The sequence below is a fragment of the Phyllostomus hastatus genome, unplaced genomic scaffold, assembly GCF_019186645.2.
Source record: "Phyllostomus hastatus isolate PE091 unplaced genomic scaffold, TTU_PhHast_1.1 phas_contig_86, whole genome shotgun sequence".
In the NCBI taxonomy this organism is placed as follows: domain Eukaryota; kingdom Metazoa; phylum Chordata; class Mammalia; order Chiroptera; family Phyllostomidae; genus Phyllostomus; species Phyllostomus hastatus.
The window spans coordinates 67,173,764-67,192,654 of record NW_025333977.1 but is presented as its reverse complement, the minus strand read 5'-3'; the positions used below and the strand labels follow the sequence as shown (position 1 = coordinate 67,192,654).

General features: G+C 35.4%; 1 protein-coding gene across 1 annotated transcript in view; it reads right to left on the bottom strand.

Annotated features, from left to right (window-relative positions):
• LOC123826934 (ephrin type-A receptor 6) overlaps positions 1 to 18,891 on the bottom strand; it is a 912,013-nt gene that overhangs the window by 232,068 nt on the left and 661,054 nt on the right. The window contains exon 11 of the mRNA XM_045851150.1: positions 2,771 to 2,956. Coding sequence (XP_045707106.1) covers positions 2,771 to 2,956 — 186 coding nt within the window. The remainder of the gene's footprint in view (positions 1 to 2,770; positions 2,957 to 18,891) is intronic.

Here is an 18,891-nt window from a genome sequence, read left to right as displayed (position 1 = left end):
ATTATAAATTTGGCTGTGTTGAGGTCAGTGGTGCCATTTTTAGACAAGATTGTTAGAGATGTAAAGTAATAACTGTGTGGGTTGTTTGCATGTTTATGTGAAATAAACTGAGTATTTCAAACTGGCAGGCAAATGCTACAGGCAATCTTATTAAACCTATTCAGTTGATTTAGAATAAAGAATTCCTACTACTTCATAGGGATAATAAATCTCTTTTCTTTTCATATACTTTCATGTTTTTATAACATGTAAATAAAACACATACGAATGCATGAAAAAGTCATATAATGTGATTTATCAAAGGGAGAAAATAAATTTCTGATACTTTTCAGGCTTTGAATTTATTGTTGGACACTCATTTCCAGATATTTCATGCATAAATACACATAAGAGGAATTCAGCATCATACTTAAATTGTTATTTTAAATGTTTTGCAAAGATTCATAACTCAACTTTAAATTTATCTTTTCCTTCCAGAGAGATATAAAACAAAAGAAATAACTTGAAATACTCATGCTAAATTAATAACAAGGAAGTCAGAAATTATAAAGGAAATGATTAACATATTTTGGTATTTCCTCTCTTTTAGATTATAATCTTTGGTAGGCATTTTGGCACAGCTAAATCTTCCTAAATTTCACATTTTAGAGGTAATTTATTCTTTTACTCACTTTATTCTTTTAAAATAAGGAAAATAAATATTTTCCTAATTTTAAAAAGTAATATGTTAAAATAATATCAAATTATTTATGTAATGTTATTTAATTCAGATAAGATAATTAAAGTGTAAAACTAGGACATTCACTGTGATAATAGCAAAAACAAACAAAAAATTCCATGGGTTTTAGAGGCAGATAGACTTCAGTTTGAACACCAGTCATGCTACTCACTTTGAGTTAGAGGTACTTCTAAAGGTTAAATAAACTGAGATTCAGTGGATATTGATACTCAGGAGAGCTGCTGGGAAAATGAAATGGCAAACCAGGTGTGTAAAGTGCCTGGCACGGTGTACCAATAGTGCCTACCATGTAAAGTGGCTTACTGTGAGCTGCACACTATTGCTAAATGCTTCACACACTTAATACAAATGTAATCCTTACAGCATTCCTATGGAGTAGAAGTTACTTTGTCCCCATTTTACACATATGGAGTAAAGAATAGAGGTATTAAAAAATTTACCCAAACTTACACAAATGGCTAGAACAGCATTCTAACTGGGGCCCATCTGTTTGATTAGCAATGGTTGTGTAATTAACTGCTCAGTGGCTTTAAACAACCATTCTATTATTTCTCATGATTTTATGGGTTGACTAAACTGAGGGGGTGATTCTTTGTTGCACAAGACGTCAACTGCAGTTGCAGCATCTGGTGGTGGTCAGGGGAGGGGGAGCAGTGTCTGAGATGGTTCATCATAAGGCTGGCACTCGGTGCTCACTCTGCTGGGAGCTCAGATAGAGCTGCCAACTGGAAAGTCTCAGTTCCCCTCCTCTTTGCAGTACTGCACATATCCTCACCATGTGGATTAGCTTTGTTTAGCATTGAACTCTGGGTTACAGGAAGGAGTTTTGAAAGAGGACTGGTTCCAAGTGTTCCAAACGTGTAAGATGCTCTCCATTGTACCACACTTGTTACTGTCTCATTGGCCAAGGCCAGTCACATGGACAAGCCCAGAGTCAATGTGGGAGAGAAAAACACAAGGGCATGAGTACCCGAAGGCCCCATTAAGGTGATTAAAGTAAAAGCCCACTGCAACAGCTATCATTGGTGAACAATTTGAGTCCTCCAAACTAGGATGGCTGTCAGTAATCTGCTCCCACTGGGCAGCATGTTGGACACTTGTGAGAAGGGCTTAGGTGTTTCAGACATACAGCCAATTATACACTTAGTAAATTTTTATACTTTTTTGCTCCAAATATGACATTAAATTTCAATTTCATATAAATGATTTTCAAAGAAATTTCAGTTTTATGAAAGAAAAATGCCTCTCAAAGATTTAAATTGTTTTTTGTGTTTTTTAAATGTCATTCTATATTAGGTTTTATATATTATATTCATTAGTGACTAAAATAAGGAGAAATATACTTAGGTTTTATGCCCTATGATTATTCAAATAAAAGTAAATATATGGCAATATATTTCTTAGAAATATGATTAATTGTGGATTTAAAAGACCCTCTTTTCAAAGAAGTGGCATTCATCCCACTATTTCTATTAAAAACAGACTTTTTTATTTCAGAAGTTGTAGTTCTATTTTTATTTTATATCAATTAAAATAATTTAGTTCTAATGGTATTTATGTAGATAGGTTCCACAGAGAACCTTTTGTTTAAAAGTTTACTTCAGATAAAGCACTCTATATTTGCTTATGCAATTTATTTCCAAACAGAAGTGTTCTACTTTAATGACCCAAAATACTTAAACTGTTTCTTCTACTAATACTGAAAGTTAGGCAGGTTTAGAAAAAGGGAATAGCTTATACAAATGAGAAAAAATATAAATAGCTCTTTACCCTTGATTCATTACTTCAAATTAAATTAACAAATGATTTGTAGGTAGTAAATACCTTTTCAAAGCTGTGTGGTGACCAGTGCAAACTCTGATAATGTCATAGCCTAATATGGCATCACTCTGAGGGGTGATACCAGAAGATAATATCTGAATTAAATTATCTCCTTAATGGCTATAATATTACTATTAAGCTTCTTTTTTCCAAAATAAAAGGAACTGAGATAAATATACAAAATAAGTAATTAAAGAAATCAGTACTTACTTTTTGTGACAACACCTTCTAGTCGAATAATATTTGGGTGGTCAAACTGACCCATGATACTCGCTTCTCTTAGAAAATCTCTTCTTTGCCGATCCATGTGGCCACCTTTCAAAGTTTTGATGGCAACTGGGATCTCCCTTTTCCCTGGTGTCTTCAAACGCCCACTGCAGACTTCTCCAAATTCTCCTTAAAACAAAAGTAGTTATTAGTTTAAAGAGAGTACTTTTATTCCAGAAGAACTGAGTTGTCATACAGTACCCACTTTTTGTTTTTAATGTAATAACTCTCAAGTGTGTCATTTTCACATGGAGATTTCCTTCTTAAAATTAAATTTGTAATGACAACATTTTTTATCAGCATCACTTATAATAAATAGCAGAATGCACTTTCATATGTTGTGCTACAGAGCTAACTTCAATAGATATTCCTGATCTGCTGAGAAATTATGAATAGCCAAATGGGTAATGTTAATGTAATTCTGTGGAAAAGCAATCACTGCATAATGTTTCCTGTTCCATTCTCAGTACCAATATATGGGTCAATGTCTGCTCTATTCTGGGAAATCATCAGGCCTATGTAGTTGAATTGATCCTGTAGGCCATATGCCTGGTCTTCACTGCCATTAGAAATCAATGCTAGGGTCAATTTGTATATGACCATATTGAAAAGACCACACTATACTCAATTATAATAAGTAATTCCACAGGGTAAATTATAAGTCACACATTTGGAATACAAATAGGGTAAATTCAGCAATGGCTCCACTGGACAGATTAAGTAATTGCCAAATACTTATGAATATATGAATTCACTACATATATATCCAGTGCTAGGGCACTGTGAATTTCAAAGAAGTATAAGACTTGGTCTCTGTTTTTGGGGGTTCATAGTTTAGTAGGAGAGTTTGATAAACATAAATGAAACAACTTAAGAATTTAAGAATCAATCTTTGCAAAAGCCATATTAAGTAAGAATGGTGAGAGCTGGAAGACTTCCTGGAGGATATGTAAGCTTTGCTGGACCTAAATGATGGGTATAATTTGGATATTCAAGAAAAGCAGAAACATTGTGGAAAGGCATTTATGAAGTGAGTAAGGGAAGTGAAGACAAAGATTCAAATATTGCAAACAGTAAAAAGGATGACCTGGACATAAGGCAGTAAGGATACAAGGCTGACAAGGGGGTTATCATGGCAAAGGTCAGAGGCTTTCTCAGTAAAACACATTGAATTCAATATAGCTTAAAATTCAAGACTTAATTTATTTAGGGCCAATTACTTACATTTACTGAGATATGATGCTTGACCCCCAATTTATTCATATATACAGTGGAGAAAATAAAACCTTCCATAATTCTATAATACCCCTTCTCTATAAGGATTTATTTTTAAAAGATTTTATTTATTTATTTTAAACAGAGGGGAAGGGAGGGAGAAAGAGAGGGAGAGAAACATCAATGTGTGGATGCCTATGGGTGCCTGGCCCCAAACCCAGGCGTGTGCCTGACTGGGAGTTGAACTGGCCACCATTTTGTTTGCAGGCTGGCGCTCAATCCAATGAGCCACACCATTTAGGGCTTTATAAGGATATTTGAAAGATAAAAAGTAAAAATATATGTGAAAGTGCTTATAAAACATAAAGTGCTATTCATGTGCTTTAAGTTATACAAATCCTGGAAGAGTGAAAGGAATGAATATTAAAATATCTTCAGTTGGTTTATTAACAGGTCTGGCCAATAGTTTGATTCAATGCAAGTTGAAGTGTAGAGGATCAAATTAAATTTTTGCAGTACTATAGTTTTCAACTACACAAATTTTCTTTGCACCATTTTATTGCAGTCAACTAAATGCAGACTATCACCCTGGCTGGTGTGGCTCAGTGGACTGAGTGCCAGCCTGCAATCTAAAAGGTCCCTGGTTTGATTCCCAGTCAGGGCACAAGCCTGGGTTGTGGGAGGGTCTCCAGTGGGGGTGTGTGAGAGACAACTGATGTTTCTTTCACACATTGATCTTTCTCCACCTCTCTTTCTCCTTTCCTTCTTCTCTAAAAATAAATAAATAAAATATTTTTTAAATGTTGACTACACATGGAAATTAACTACTTTTTGGTGTAGATATTATTTTTTTTAAGTGGAAAATAACTAGGAAGAAAGAGGCCAAAATTTCTCTTCCTAAATTATGTGTAAACACATCCGTTAGAAATAGAAAGCAGTGTAATAAGGAAGTTTATTATGTATATAGTAAACAAACAAATGAGCAAACAAAAAACACTGACTAGAATGTGGTCCCTAAGTTCAATGCATATGGCATTTTGTCTTGGACATAAAAAATGGCAATTGATAAAATTTTCAACAATTTTCAATTAAGGCTCTGAACCTTGAGAGAAAAGGAATGTACATATGTTGAAGTTAATGCCCAAAACAGCCATGCCTACTAAGACCCCTGAATTCCTTCTCAGATCACTCTGGCTTGTTGTAATAAATATATACAACAAAAGAAATGTTTTTATTCTATTTTTATATTGCCTTAATAAATCTATTACTATATGTAAGGATTCAGCAGTATTTTAAAAGTCTTCACCTGCCAAGACCCCATAATCCAAATGATTTTCTGTTAACATTTCATAGTAATTCAAATAAAATTTTAAGTATAATAAAATAAATAGAGAACTCTGTTAGTATTTTATCAAGACAGGCATAGAAGTAATTTTCTTTTGCCTGAAATTCATGTATCTTATTAACACTGGTAGGTGTTTTCTTCATGTCAAGCTTTTCATGATCAAGTTGTTATCACACATTTTCTGGCCAAGATGGAGGCATAGGTAGACACACTGTGCCTTCTTGCACAACCAAAAGAACAACAACAAATTTAAAAACAAAAAAACAACCAGAACTGACAAAAAATCCAACTGTTTGGAAGTTGGACAACCAAGGAGTTAAAGAAGAAACATTCATCCAGACTTAGTAGGAGGGACAGAGATGCACAGCCAGGCAGAGGGGACTTGCAACAAGGCAGCAACTTTCAGACCAGGAGAGGTGGCAGCAGGTGGACCAGGTGGTCCCTCATTTGTGTGCAGATAAACCAGGAGTAACAGCTGGGGAGTGAGACAGGTGAGCAACCCTGGGTTCTAGTGTGGGGAAATAAAGCCTCAAAACCTCTGACTGAAAATACCTGTGGGAGTTGAGGCAGTGGGAGTGGGAGAAACTCCTAGACTCAGAGAAGTCATTGGAGAGACCCACAGGGTTCTAGAACATACAAAAGCCCACCCACCCACGAATCAGCACCAGAAGGGCCCAATTTGCTTGTGGGTAGCGGGGGAAGTGACTGAAAGCCAACCAAGAGCTGAGCAAGCAGCCTTGTTCCCTTTCAGACTCTTACCCCACAGACAGCTCCACAAAGCAGCAACCTGGGCTGCCTGGCCCTGGCAAATACCTAAGGTTCCACTCCTTACTATGAAACAGGCATGATGAAACAAAAATAATGGTCCAAATGAAGGAACAGATCAAAGCTCCAGAAAAAATACAACTAAGCGATGAAGAGAACTCATATCAGATGCAGAGTTCAAAACACTGGTAATCAGGATGCTCACAGCAATAGTTGAGTATGGTTGCAAAATAGAGGAAAGAGTGAAGGCTATGAAAAGTGTATTAAAAGAAAATGCACAGGGAACCAACAGTGACAGGAAGGAAACTGAGAATCAAATCAATAATTTGGACCAGAAGGAAGAAATAAACATTCAACCAGAACAGGATGAAGAAACAAGAATTTAGAAATATGAGGAAAGGCTTAGGAACCTCTGGGACAACTTTAAATGTTACAGCATCTGAATCATAGTGGTGTCAGAAGAAGAAGAGGAAGAAATTGAAAACTTATTTGAAAACATAATGAAGGAGAACTCTCCCAATCTGGGAAAGGAAGCTCAGAGAGTCCCAGAGAAGTTGGACCCAAGGAAACACAAACAAAGTCACATCATAATTAAGTTACTTATGATTAAAGATAAGGAGAGAATCTTAAAAGCAGCAAGATAAAAGGAGAGATTTACCTACAAAGGAGTTCTCAGAAGACTTTCAGCTGATTTCTCAAAAGAAACCTTGCAGGCAAGAAGGGGATGGAAAGAAGTATTTGAAGTCATGAAAGGCAAGAATCTACATCCAAGATCACTCTATCCAGAAAAGGTATCATTTAAAATGGAAAGGCAGAAAAAGTGCTGCCCAGATAAGGTCAAGTTAAAGGAGTTCATCATCATGAAGCCATTATTATGTGAAATGTTAAAGGAACTTAACTAAGGAAAAGAAGATAATTAAAACTATGAATAGTAAAATGACAACAAACTAACCAACTATCAACAATGGAACCTAAAACAAAAATTAACTAAGCCAACAACTAGAACAGGAATAGAATCACAGAAGTGGAGACTACATGCAGGATTATCAGTGGGGAGAGGGAGGAAGAAGAATGGGGGAAAATTTACAGGGAGTAAGAAGCATAAATGGTAGGTACAAAATAGACAGGGGGAGGTTAAGAATAGTATAGGAAGTGGAGAAGCCAAAGAACTTATATGTATGACCCATGGACATGAACTAAGAGGGGGGGCAATGAGGGTGGGGGAATGCAGGGAAGAGGGGGATAAGGGAGAATAATGGGATAACCATAATAGCGTAATTAATAAAATATATTTTTAAAAAGTTGTTACACATTTTACTTTAGTTATTTAGTTATTTTTAATTACTTTATTTTAATTTAATCTTTATTGTATGTTTCCATTACCTTTTAGAACACTTATATCCCTTTCCTCCCAGAAATCACAACACGGTTGTCTATGTCCATTAGTCTTTTTTCCTTTTTGCTCAGTCCCTCCACTCCCTCACCTCTCCCCTGCACCAGCTGTCATCGAGCTCTCCATCTATAAGTCTGTCCCCATTTTCCTTGTTAGTTCAGTTTGCTCACTAGATTCTACTTATGAGTGAAATCATATGGCATTTGTCTTTCTCAGACTAGCTTATTTCACTTAGTATGATGTTCTTCAGGTCCATCCATACTGTTGCAAAGGGTTAAATTTTCTTCTTTTTTATGGCCAAGTTGTCTCTGATGGATCCTTAGGCTGCTACCATTTCTTGGTGGTTGTAAATAATGCTGCAATGAACATAGGGGTGCTTATGTTCTTTCGAATTAATGTTTTGGGTTCCTTCTACACTTATTTTAGCGACACTAAATCTGGCTGACACACTTAAAGATGCAGATACCCATGGTGCATTATTAAGGCAAAATCTGAAAAATTCAGTCACAGAATGTATAAAAAACCCAATCTATGGTAGGCCTAGAAGTATCAGATATACCAGGCAGAGAGGAAAAAAATATTTTAGATTAAGTGTATACTTTCAGATGGTGCCAAAAACTGATCTATCATATGACTGCCCTTGTAGCAAGAGAGGATGCCCTCTGTATTATCATAAAATAAATAACTCCTCAGTAAGATCTGCTAATGTTTATATATACTGGTTAGTTCATTATTAATTCATTGACTATAGGAATATGGTATTAACTACTTTTTTTTGTTTTCCAATGCCTCATCATCATTATTAACATAAATAAACCACTTTTATAGTGTTGATCATGAGTGATGTCTAAAAACTAAATATATATTTTAATCTCAACAACAAACCTTTGAGGTGGGTACCAATATTATCCCCATTTTACTGATGAGAAAACTGAGGCACACCAGCTAAGTAACTGGTCCACAGTGGCATAACTAGAAAGTGTTAGAACTGTAATTGGGATCCAGGCAGCTTGGCTCCAGAGTTCTTGCTTATAATCAGTATTCTCTGCTGTCTGAGAGGTTTATCATTGTTAATGTTTCTAGGTTTTAGTATGCTAAATTTCCAGTTGGTAACAATGGTGTCTTTACATCAACTATCGCTTAGTGTTCAAACACATCAACTGAATATGCACAGGTAGATGGAATGATAAAATTGTGTATTAGGAATCTTTCACTATAAAATGAAAATGCAGACCTAGCTCAAACATGTTGTGTATTAGATGGTCTGGAAAAAAAACCACTATAGTCTATCTAGTTTCAAGCAAGCAAAGAAAATTTTATCTAGGGTGATTAATCTTTTGCCACTGATAGATGGCTAACAGATCTATCTATCTCCCTGGATGGTGGTAAAACCTTTCTGGACAAGCAATTTTATGGTATAATATTAAGAGTCATATTAAAATATCAATTAGTATTGAATTTTCCACATAAGCCTATAGAATTGAACAAAAAGTTGGGGGTAGGATGGTGGAGGCAGTGAGGGACATGCCTCCCAGGTATAATGAGGTATTTCCTTTCTTCACACTTGCTGCTTCCCTCTCATGGACCACAGTGTGGTGATTGTGGGGGTGGGGTGGGGAGGCAGGCAATGAAAAAAAAATAATTATAAAAAAGGTAGAAAAGGAATCTTAAAAAAAAGACACTGTGGTTAAAGTCCTAATGTTAGGACCCAGTATTAAGTGTGGCCTTGATATCTGGGGGAAACTGGGAGGGTCTCTAATGGTGTTGCAGCTTCTCCTCCCCACTCTGCCCTCACAGATAAGATCCTCTAGCTAAACAACCCTCCTTATCAAAGGGATCAGATAACAGTTCCCCCCTTTCCATGAGTAGTAGGTTCCACTTTCTTGCTGGTCTGTGGAAAGAGTCAAACAAGCCAATCACATCCTCTTATGGGTACAAAGGGTACTTTACCCTCTTGATACCATAAAGTTGCCTTCCTAAGCTCTTAGTTGTTCACCTGGTTGTTCACTCGGTTCCCAAGTGCAACCCTGGGTGGCTCTGTGTGGAGTCTGGTGTTCTCATCCTCCTGGGCTGTGAATATACGTAATTAGGATATACCTGTCAATCTCATCTGCCTACTGTACTGAGCTGTGCATTCACCCTCCCGTAACCTTACAGTGGGAACCCCTCCCTCACCAATAGGGTGAATAAGAGGCAACAGAAACAGATACACAGTCACAGAGTTGCATCTGCCTCCTAATGGCATTTAATCTGGAGCAGACACCTGCTTCTTTAGAGCATCTCCTAAACCACCCAACCAAAGCCCAAATCCTGTAATAGGACACATCCCACACCTTGTTATGGACACACACTACCATTACCCATTCTGTATGATTTTCTTGCTGAACCCAACTTTTTAAAACTATAGTGTGTTCCAGGGATCTTTGGCTTGATAATATTAGTATAACATATAGGATGGGACAAAAGTACATTTACAATTGTATCCATTTTTAAATACAATAATGAATAAATAAATAATACAGATTAAACTGTTACATGTACTCACTGCAGTTGTACTACTGTACAACTGTAATACAGTTGTATTATTATTTACTCATTATTGTATTTGAAAGTGGATACAACTGTAAACCTACTTTTTCCCCACCCTGTATTTACTTTATAACACTAGGCTATTTGACATTATCTTTGCAATTTGTTTTACATTAATTTACTCACTTATTAATTATTGCTCCATTTCAACACTTCCTCTGACCCTGTCAACTATCATCTAAGTGATTTTCAACTCGTGTGCCATGGCACACAACTGTGCCACAAGAAATTTTAAAACATGCAACACATGACTATTTAGTCAGGGGCATTGACCTCTTGTCCCTTAGAGTGTCAAATAAAAACATGACAACAGCCAACACAATAGCCATTCAGTGTGAACGAATAAAAATTATACCTATTTTTTTTGGTCAGGTAGGCAAAATACAATACATTTTTTGGTGTTCTGCAGAATTTTAATTAATTAATTTACATGTGATGTGAGATGAAAAACATTGAAAATCACTGATTTAAGTCATGAATGCGTGGGCCTTGACTATATCTATTTTCTGTTGTATCCACAGTGCCTAATACATAAGAACAATTCTTTAATATTTGTATAGTTTAATATGATATCATGTAAAGAGAGAATTAATAAACAAGAGACAGAGGAAAAAACATGTATCAGATTTTTAATTCAGTTGTAGAGGGTTATATTTGTCTCTTGAGGTCTTCAGGTAATTTCCTTTGTTATTAATGCTATTGGGAGGGTCACCCATGCCAATCACCTTCACTGTCTGTAACTCAAGGATGAAATATCAGAATCCTTATGACTAATTCTTTCTGATTTCTTCCCAATACATAACATCCTGTCTACAAATGAAAGAGAACATTTTTTAGAGAACTTACAATCTCACATCTTTTGGAATGATATTTGAATGCTTCTGATTCAACTTCACAGAAAAGATCAACATGATGCAAGATCTCTCATGTTTAACAAGGCTTGTTAGCAGAAGGATTAAATGATGACATGAAAGAGGACAGGTTCTTAGAGGTTAGGGCTTCTGTTCTAGCTTCACTGCTATGTATTTTGTTTTGTAGCATTAGAGAAAGTCACATTACTTTTTCCTTCTTTAGGATCACTGTAGGTAGGTTAAATACCTACTACCCATCTATTTCTTAAGAACTAAAGATTAATGTATAAATATATTTGCAAAGCTTTTTGAGTCTTAGGAAAGTTTCATGTAACCACTGAGTCATTTAAAAAATACTGATACCACAAAAGATGTGCTAAATATATAATTTATTCTTCATATCTAGGTTATTTTTATAATTGAATTTATTGGGGTGACACTGGTTAGCAAAACCATATAGGTTTCAAGTGTACAACTCAATAACACACCATCTGCACACTGCCTTGTGTGTCCATGGCCCCAAGTAAGAAAATGAAACCAGACCACCAACTTATACCACACACAAGAATAAACTCAAAATGGATAACAGACTTAAATGTAAGTCATAAAACCATAAGTCCTAGAATAAAACATAGCCAATAAAATCTCAGACATCTCTAGTAGCAATATTTTTGGTGATATGTCTCCTGGGGCAAGGGACTCAAACAGGAAAATAAACAAATGGGGCTATATCAAACTAAAAAGCTTCTACAGAGCAATAGAAACCATCAACAAAATGGAAAGGGAACCCACTGTATGGAAAACATGTTTGCCAATGACACATCTGGTAAGGGCTTAATTTCCAAAGTATATAAAGAACTTATACAACTCAACACCAGAGACAGACAATCCAATTAAAAAATGGGTAAAGGACCTGAAGAGACATCTAGCTTCTTTAAAGTCTATGCTAGGGAACAGGATTTCTTTAAGATCTGAGAATGAGTTTTTTTTAACATTGTTACAAAAAAGATGGGTAAGTATTTCTTCAATAAGTGAGTAAGGGACATATTTATTTTTCCCCATACCACATTCTAAACATTAAATCTTCTTTTTTTCCTTTTTAGGCAAGTTTTTATTCTTTAAATGAGTTCCCAAATACAATACTCTCCACAAGGACGTTAAAACTTTCCCTGCATCTTATATCATAAGGTCCAGTATGTTATTTACTGATTGAATACTCTTGTTTGTACTATTTTTATTTTTCAAACTCACTGATACTTCTATCTCTAGAACACTTTAAATTCAGTGTATCAGCTCTACCAGATGGCTTCTCATACCACCTGTTTCTTGCCTTAAGGTATATTGAAAGGGCTTCTCTTTAGATAAAAAAATATTTGCATTTCAAAATACTGCTTGATGTTCTGTCAAAATTGATTCTCTTCTCTGCCATCAGAAGAAGCACATTAGAAACAAAATATAATTAAAAAGTCTCTCAGACTCAGACAAACTTACTCAATGTCTTTGCATCTCAGTTTCCTTGCCTATAAAACATAATTGACTGTTTTGCAGAGTTAAGAAAGAAAAGTACCCAGCCCTTCCTGACAGCTTCTATTATTGTTACCATGAAATTCCACTTGCTATTTGGCCAAACCTTCCCCTGACCTCTGCCCCACCGCACCACCTCCCCACACAAACTAATCTTAGGACCAGTTCAATAGTCTGCCAGTCTCTCCTCTCCTCCCACAATCAGGCTCTTGAGCATTCTATGCTGGACAGTAGTGTTGCTAGAAATGTATGGTTCTTTTCTCAGCTATACCCCTTTTCAGTATACATAATATCTAGGGGAAATGTCTTTCACTACCACCAACTAGGCTAAGTTCCAAATCTGTACTTACATTTCAAACTTCTCTCTTGAACTTCAGACTTTCATCTTCTGTACTAATTGGCTGGGGCTGCTGTGAAAAAAATATCGACTGGGTGGCTTAAACAACAAAAATTTAATTTCTCACAGTTCTATAGACTGGGTAGTCCAAGATCAAGGTGTTAGCTGATTCAGTTCTGGGTGAAAGCCCTCTTCCTGACTTGCAGCCAGCCAGCCACCTTCTCACTGTGCTCACATAGCCTTTCTCTGGTGAGGCCATGGAGGGAGAGAGAGAAAGAGAGAGGTCTCTCTTCCTCTTCATATAAAGCCACCCATCCTATCAGGTTAGGACTCACCCTTACAACTTCATGTTACTGTAATTAAAACCTGGAGTCACTCTTCCCAAATACAGTCACATTGGGGTTATGGCTTTAGCATGTGAATTTGGTGGTGGGGGGCACAATTCAGTCCATTGCATCTCTTACAACCCACTTTCCCTTCTCTACACCTTAATTCATTCACCGTATTTTATGGACCATAAGACACACCTAGGTTTTAGAGGAAGAAAATAGGAAAAAAATTTGAAGCAAAAAATGTGGTAAAATATTTAATAACATAAATAACATAATATTTCACCCATGTAAATGTAAACAGAACTGAACAGCAGCATTAACAACCAATACTCCTCCCAAACTGTTGGGTGGGGGGAGTGCATCTTATAGCCCAAAAATATGGTGGTAGCTTTGGTTGGTTGAATACTGGCTCTCTAAATGTGTCCACATTCTAATGTACATAATCTGTGAATATGTTACCTTACACAAGCATATCTTGGAGATATTGCAGGTTCAGTTCCAAACTACTATAATAACGCAAGTATCATAATAAAGCAAGTTGTAATCTTTTTGCAAGTGGAGGGTCTTGCCTTCAGTTTGAAAAAAACACACCTGTGAAGCACAATAAAATGAGGTGTGCCTGTATAGCAAAGGGACTTTACAGATACATTGAGTTAATGATCTTGACATGTGAGTGCCCCAGATGATCCAGGTGGGTCCAATGTAATCGCAAGCGTTCTTGTAAGAGGGAGGCAGGAGGGACAGTCAGAGAATGCAATGGGATGATGGAAACAGAGGTAGGAGAGAGAGAGATTCGAAGATGCCACACTGCTGACTGTGACTGTGGAGACAGGAACAGGCACCAAGGAACTCAGGCAGCATTTAAAAGCTCGAAAATTCGAGGAAACAGCATCTTCTCTGAAGGGCCCAGATTGAATCAGCATTGCCAGCACCCTGACTTTATCCCACTGAGATGACCGATTTTTGGACTTCTGATTTCCAGAACTGTAAAAGAATTTATTTGTTGTATGTGTGTTTGTAAGCCACTAATTCATGATAGCACACAGTGTCTCTGAACACAGGGCTTGGGACAGAGTGAGTTCTCAAATAGTAGTTTCCACTTTAGGCTGGGTGATATTCTCCTTTGAAGCATAATTTCCTATTACTCTCCAATATGCCCCCTTTTCCATTGTTCTAGTGTCAGCACTTCTCTTATTAGTTGAGTTTCTGTTCATGTATCTCTCCCACTATGTTGTGAAAATTTAGGCACAGGGATTTCATCTTAGTGTTAATCCCCACTGTCTATCATAGTGAATCTGTGGGTAACGCTTACTGAATGCATGACTGGACAGAATTCCTCACCACAGACAGCTTTCATCAGTATTTAACTCTCTGTGTGAAGATATCTAGTTATTATTTTCAAACTGTTGTTTGAGAGAGCAACCATGGGAGAATATCACTCACTCAGTATGTGTGAACTCTGCAGTAGCACAGATAAAACATTTCAGACTCCGGTCAGGCAATGGACTGGCCAGGGCTCAAAGTGGAGGGCATGTGCATGGACAAGCAGGACTAAGGGAAGCTCAGTGGACTGTTGGCTGCAGTGGTCACAATGGTTCCAAAAACGAGAGAAAAAACATCTTTCCAAAAATACATAGGTAATTATTTTGATGAAAAAAACAAATGAGTGCCCTGACTCACTATTGAAAATGATATTAGGGAAGTCTTTAATAGCAATAAAGACTTTACATAACTGTAATATACTAAAGGTTTAGAAATAAAACTATAATATTAGATTATTTTATCTTAAAGAAAATCTGCATATAAAATCTCTAACACCTCTTTAAATTAAACCATAATTCAGGATTGTAGACATTTTAATTTGATTTTATATATTCTCAAGGGATAGTAAAAGGCAGAAGTTCTAATAATAAACATTAAAAATTTGCTTTCATGTTAAAATGCTATTTTCACTAATGTAAACATTATTTTAAGTAAAATTCTATTCAGTTTTGTCTTTCAAAAGACATCATATTTTTATCTTTTAAAAATTTTATGGTTTATTATTGTACTTATTCAAAAATATTGTTTTTCCCTGAATTTTAATTGTAATATAAACAATTATTGTTCATACTCCTAGGAAGAAAATACTGCTGCCAGTTACACTGGGAATGCTATCAGTTATAAAAAGTAACCTAAATGCAGTGATATTAAAATGAGAAAATTTACTAGAGCAAAACTTGAAAGAAAAGAAATCACACATATACCAAATAAGTAGGATACAATCTTATTTGGTGTATATCATTCTAATCTATCTCCTAAGCATTAAGTTTGTATTTTTTATTCATAAAGGTATAGTCATTCTATATAATACTTTTCTGTATATATTTAATATCCTTTTATATTCAGTTACTTTTATGGTTTATGCAGTTTCCATACTATTACATAAAATACAAATTATTATTATTATTTTTAATCCTCACCAGAGGATATGTTTTTATTGATTTTAGAGAGAGAGGAAGCAGGTGGAGAGAGAGAGAGAGAAACATAGATTGGTTGCCCTGATCAGGGATGGAACTAGCAATCTATTTGTTTTATTAGTAATTATATCTTTTCTTTTTAAAGAAAAAAATCTGTAATGTTGTTTCCATACACCTTATATCTTTCTTAATCTATTTTGTTAGGGTTTTATAATTTTGTTAATATTTGAAGAAAGACAACATACTAAATGGGACAAGATATTCACAAATGATGTATATGATAAGGGGTTAATATCTAAGATATATAAAGAACACATACAACTTAACACCAAAAAAACCAAACAACACAATTAAAAACTAGGCAAAGGACCTGAGTGAACATTTCTCCCAAGGGCACATATAGATGGTCGACAGACATGAGAAGTTCCTCAACATCACAAATCACCAGAGATGCATATTAAATCCACAGTGTGAGATCTCACTTCACACCTATCAGAATGGCTATTATCAATAAACATCAAATGACAAATACTATTGAGGATGTACAGATAAAAGAACCCTCTTAAACTGTTGGTGGAATTGTAAACTAGTGTAGCCACTGTGGGAAATAGTATAGCTTCCTCAAAAAATAAAAATAGAGTTGCCATATGATTGAAATACACAACCCCATGTTTATTGCAGCATTACTAGTAATAGCCAAGATATGAAAGCAACCTAGATGTTCATCAGTAGATGAACATCTACTGGATAAAATGGATAAAATGATGTGATGCACACACATACGCAGAATGTACTATTATACAGCAATAAAAAAGAATGAAATCTTACCATTTGTGACAATATGGAAGGACATAGAGGATATTACGTTAAGTGAAATGAGTCAGAAAAAGACAAAAATATAACCTCACTTATATGTGGGATCTAAAAGAACATAAGGGAATAAAGAAAACAAAACAGAATAGAACCATAGACATAGAGAACAAGCTGATGGTTGCTAAAGGACAGGAGGTAGGGGGATGGGAATAAAATACTAAAAATAACACAAGTAAAAAACAATAAAAGTACTATTTGTATATATATGTATATAGAGAAAATATTGTTTACCCACTGATTGGTAATTTAACTTTTAACATATGTCTATTTTCCTTGGTTTTTCACATTCTACATGTGATAAAGAAATTAAAAATTAAATTAAAAAACATTTAATTTTGCTATTTTGTTTTCTATTTTACTGATTTTAATACTTTCTTTACTGTTTCACTTCTACATTATTTGTGATTATTCTATTTCTATTTTCACAAATAAGTTAGATGTTTAACTCATTAATTTTTAGTAGTTCTTCATTTCTAAAAATAGGCACTTTAAGGCTATATATTTACCTCTGAAGTATTGCACTAGTTGTCCCTCATAAGTTTTAAGGTTTAGTTTTATCATTGTTATTTAGTTTGAGGGATTTTCTAGTTTATACTAAATAACCCATGAGTTATTTATTTACATTAAAAATAATTCATGGGTAAAGCAGTATGAAGCTTCCTCAAAAAATTTAAAAAATGCAAATGCCTTAGGACCCAGTGATTCCATTTCTAGGAATATATTGAAAGAAACCTGAAACACTAATTCAAAAGAATATACGTAAGCACACCTATATTCATTGCAGCATCATTTACAAAAGCCAAGCAATGGAAGCAACCCAAGTGCCCATTGATAGAGTGGATAAGAAAACTATGGTGCATATATATAATGAAATATTACTCTTCCACAAAATAGAATGAAAGCTTACCATTTGTGACAGCATCATGGGCCTAGAGGGTATTATGCTCAGTGAAATAAGTCAGAAAAAGATAAATGCCATATGATTTGACTTATATGTGGAATATAAAGAACAAAAAAACAAAACTGAAACAGACTCATAGATACAGAGAACAGGCTGATAGTTGCCACAGGAGAGGGAGGTTGGGGGACTGCATGAGAAAGGTGAGGGGATTAAGAAGTACAAATTGGTAGTTATAAAATAGTCACAGGGGATATAAAGAACAGTGTCAGAAACATAGTCAATAATATTATAATAACTATATGGTGCCAGGTGGGTATTGGAAATATTGGAGGAACACTTGGTAAAGTATATGATTGTCTAACTACTATGTTGCACACCTGAAACTATTACAAAATAACATTGAAGGTGACACCATAGATGGACTCCTGGCTTAGATGCACCTGTCATAGCAAGGGACAAAAGTGAGGCATGTGCCCCTCAAAAGAGCATGGTTATAGTTTGGAAGTTTTACTAGGAAGAGTTGACTTCTAATTCCTATAAAATATCAGAAGATTGCTGTCTAGAGAGAAAATAAATGTTCTAGAGGGAAAATATAAACTACACATTGATACTTGAGTATCTCCAGCAAAACAGACCCACCACCCAAAGTGATGCCCGCTGCAGACATGCCTGCATTCTCCCACAGACCTTCCAATCAGTGCCTCACTTGTGATTGTGAATGAAAAGCTAAGGATCACCAGACATGTGAAAAGAGTCCCCAAAGGAAAGAGAGGGGAAAAAAAGGCACAGAAAGAAGGAAACTAAAATACACAGCAATGAAGTGTGAAAAGATATTTAATTTATCAAGAAAGACTTGGATGATGAAAAAAATAAAGAAGAAAATTAGAGAGCTATCAGAAAATTAAAATGATAGTGGAAAAAATACTCAAAGTCTTGGAACATCAGTAGGTATAGTTGAGGAAGTCTGCTATAAGATAGAACCAATCTGCATTTACAAAGAACAAACCCAAACAGCAAATATGAGTTACAAGTTTAAATTAGTAAAACCTCAATCCAGGAGGTTCCATAAATGACCAATAGAAATTCCAGAGGGAATTAAAAAGAACTCAGGTGAGGAAACTGCACAGAAATAATACTAAAGATGACCAAAGAGCAAACATCTCCAGATTAAAGGAGCCTCTGTGTGCACCACATTAACACAGCTCCAAGGTACAATCCTCCAGGCATTTCAGTGGTTAGCAGGAGTGCTGTCCACTAAAAGATAGGAGAGCAATGCCTTTATGATTCAGAGGGAAAAATAATTTTAACTTATATTCTATGCTCGATTTATTTTAGTTATTAAAAAGACATTTTAGAATATAAAAATACCTAGAAAATGGAATTACTCTGAAAACTTTCCACTCTTAGTTAGAAAGTCAATGGAGGATTTGTTTCAGCAAAATGAAGAAGGTAAATTGAGAGAGAGGAAGATCACAGGATA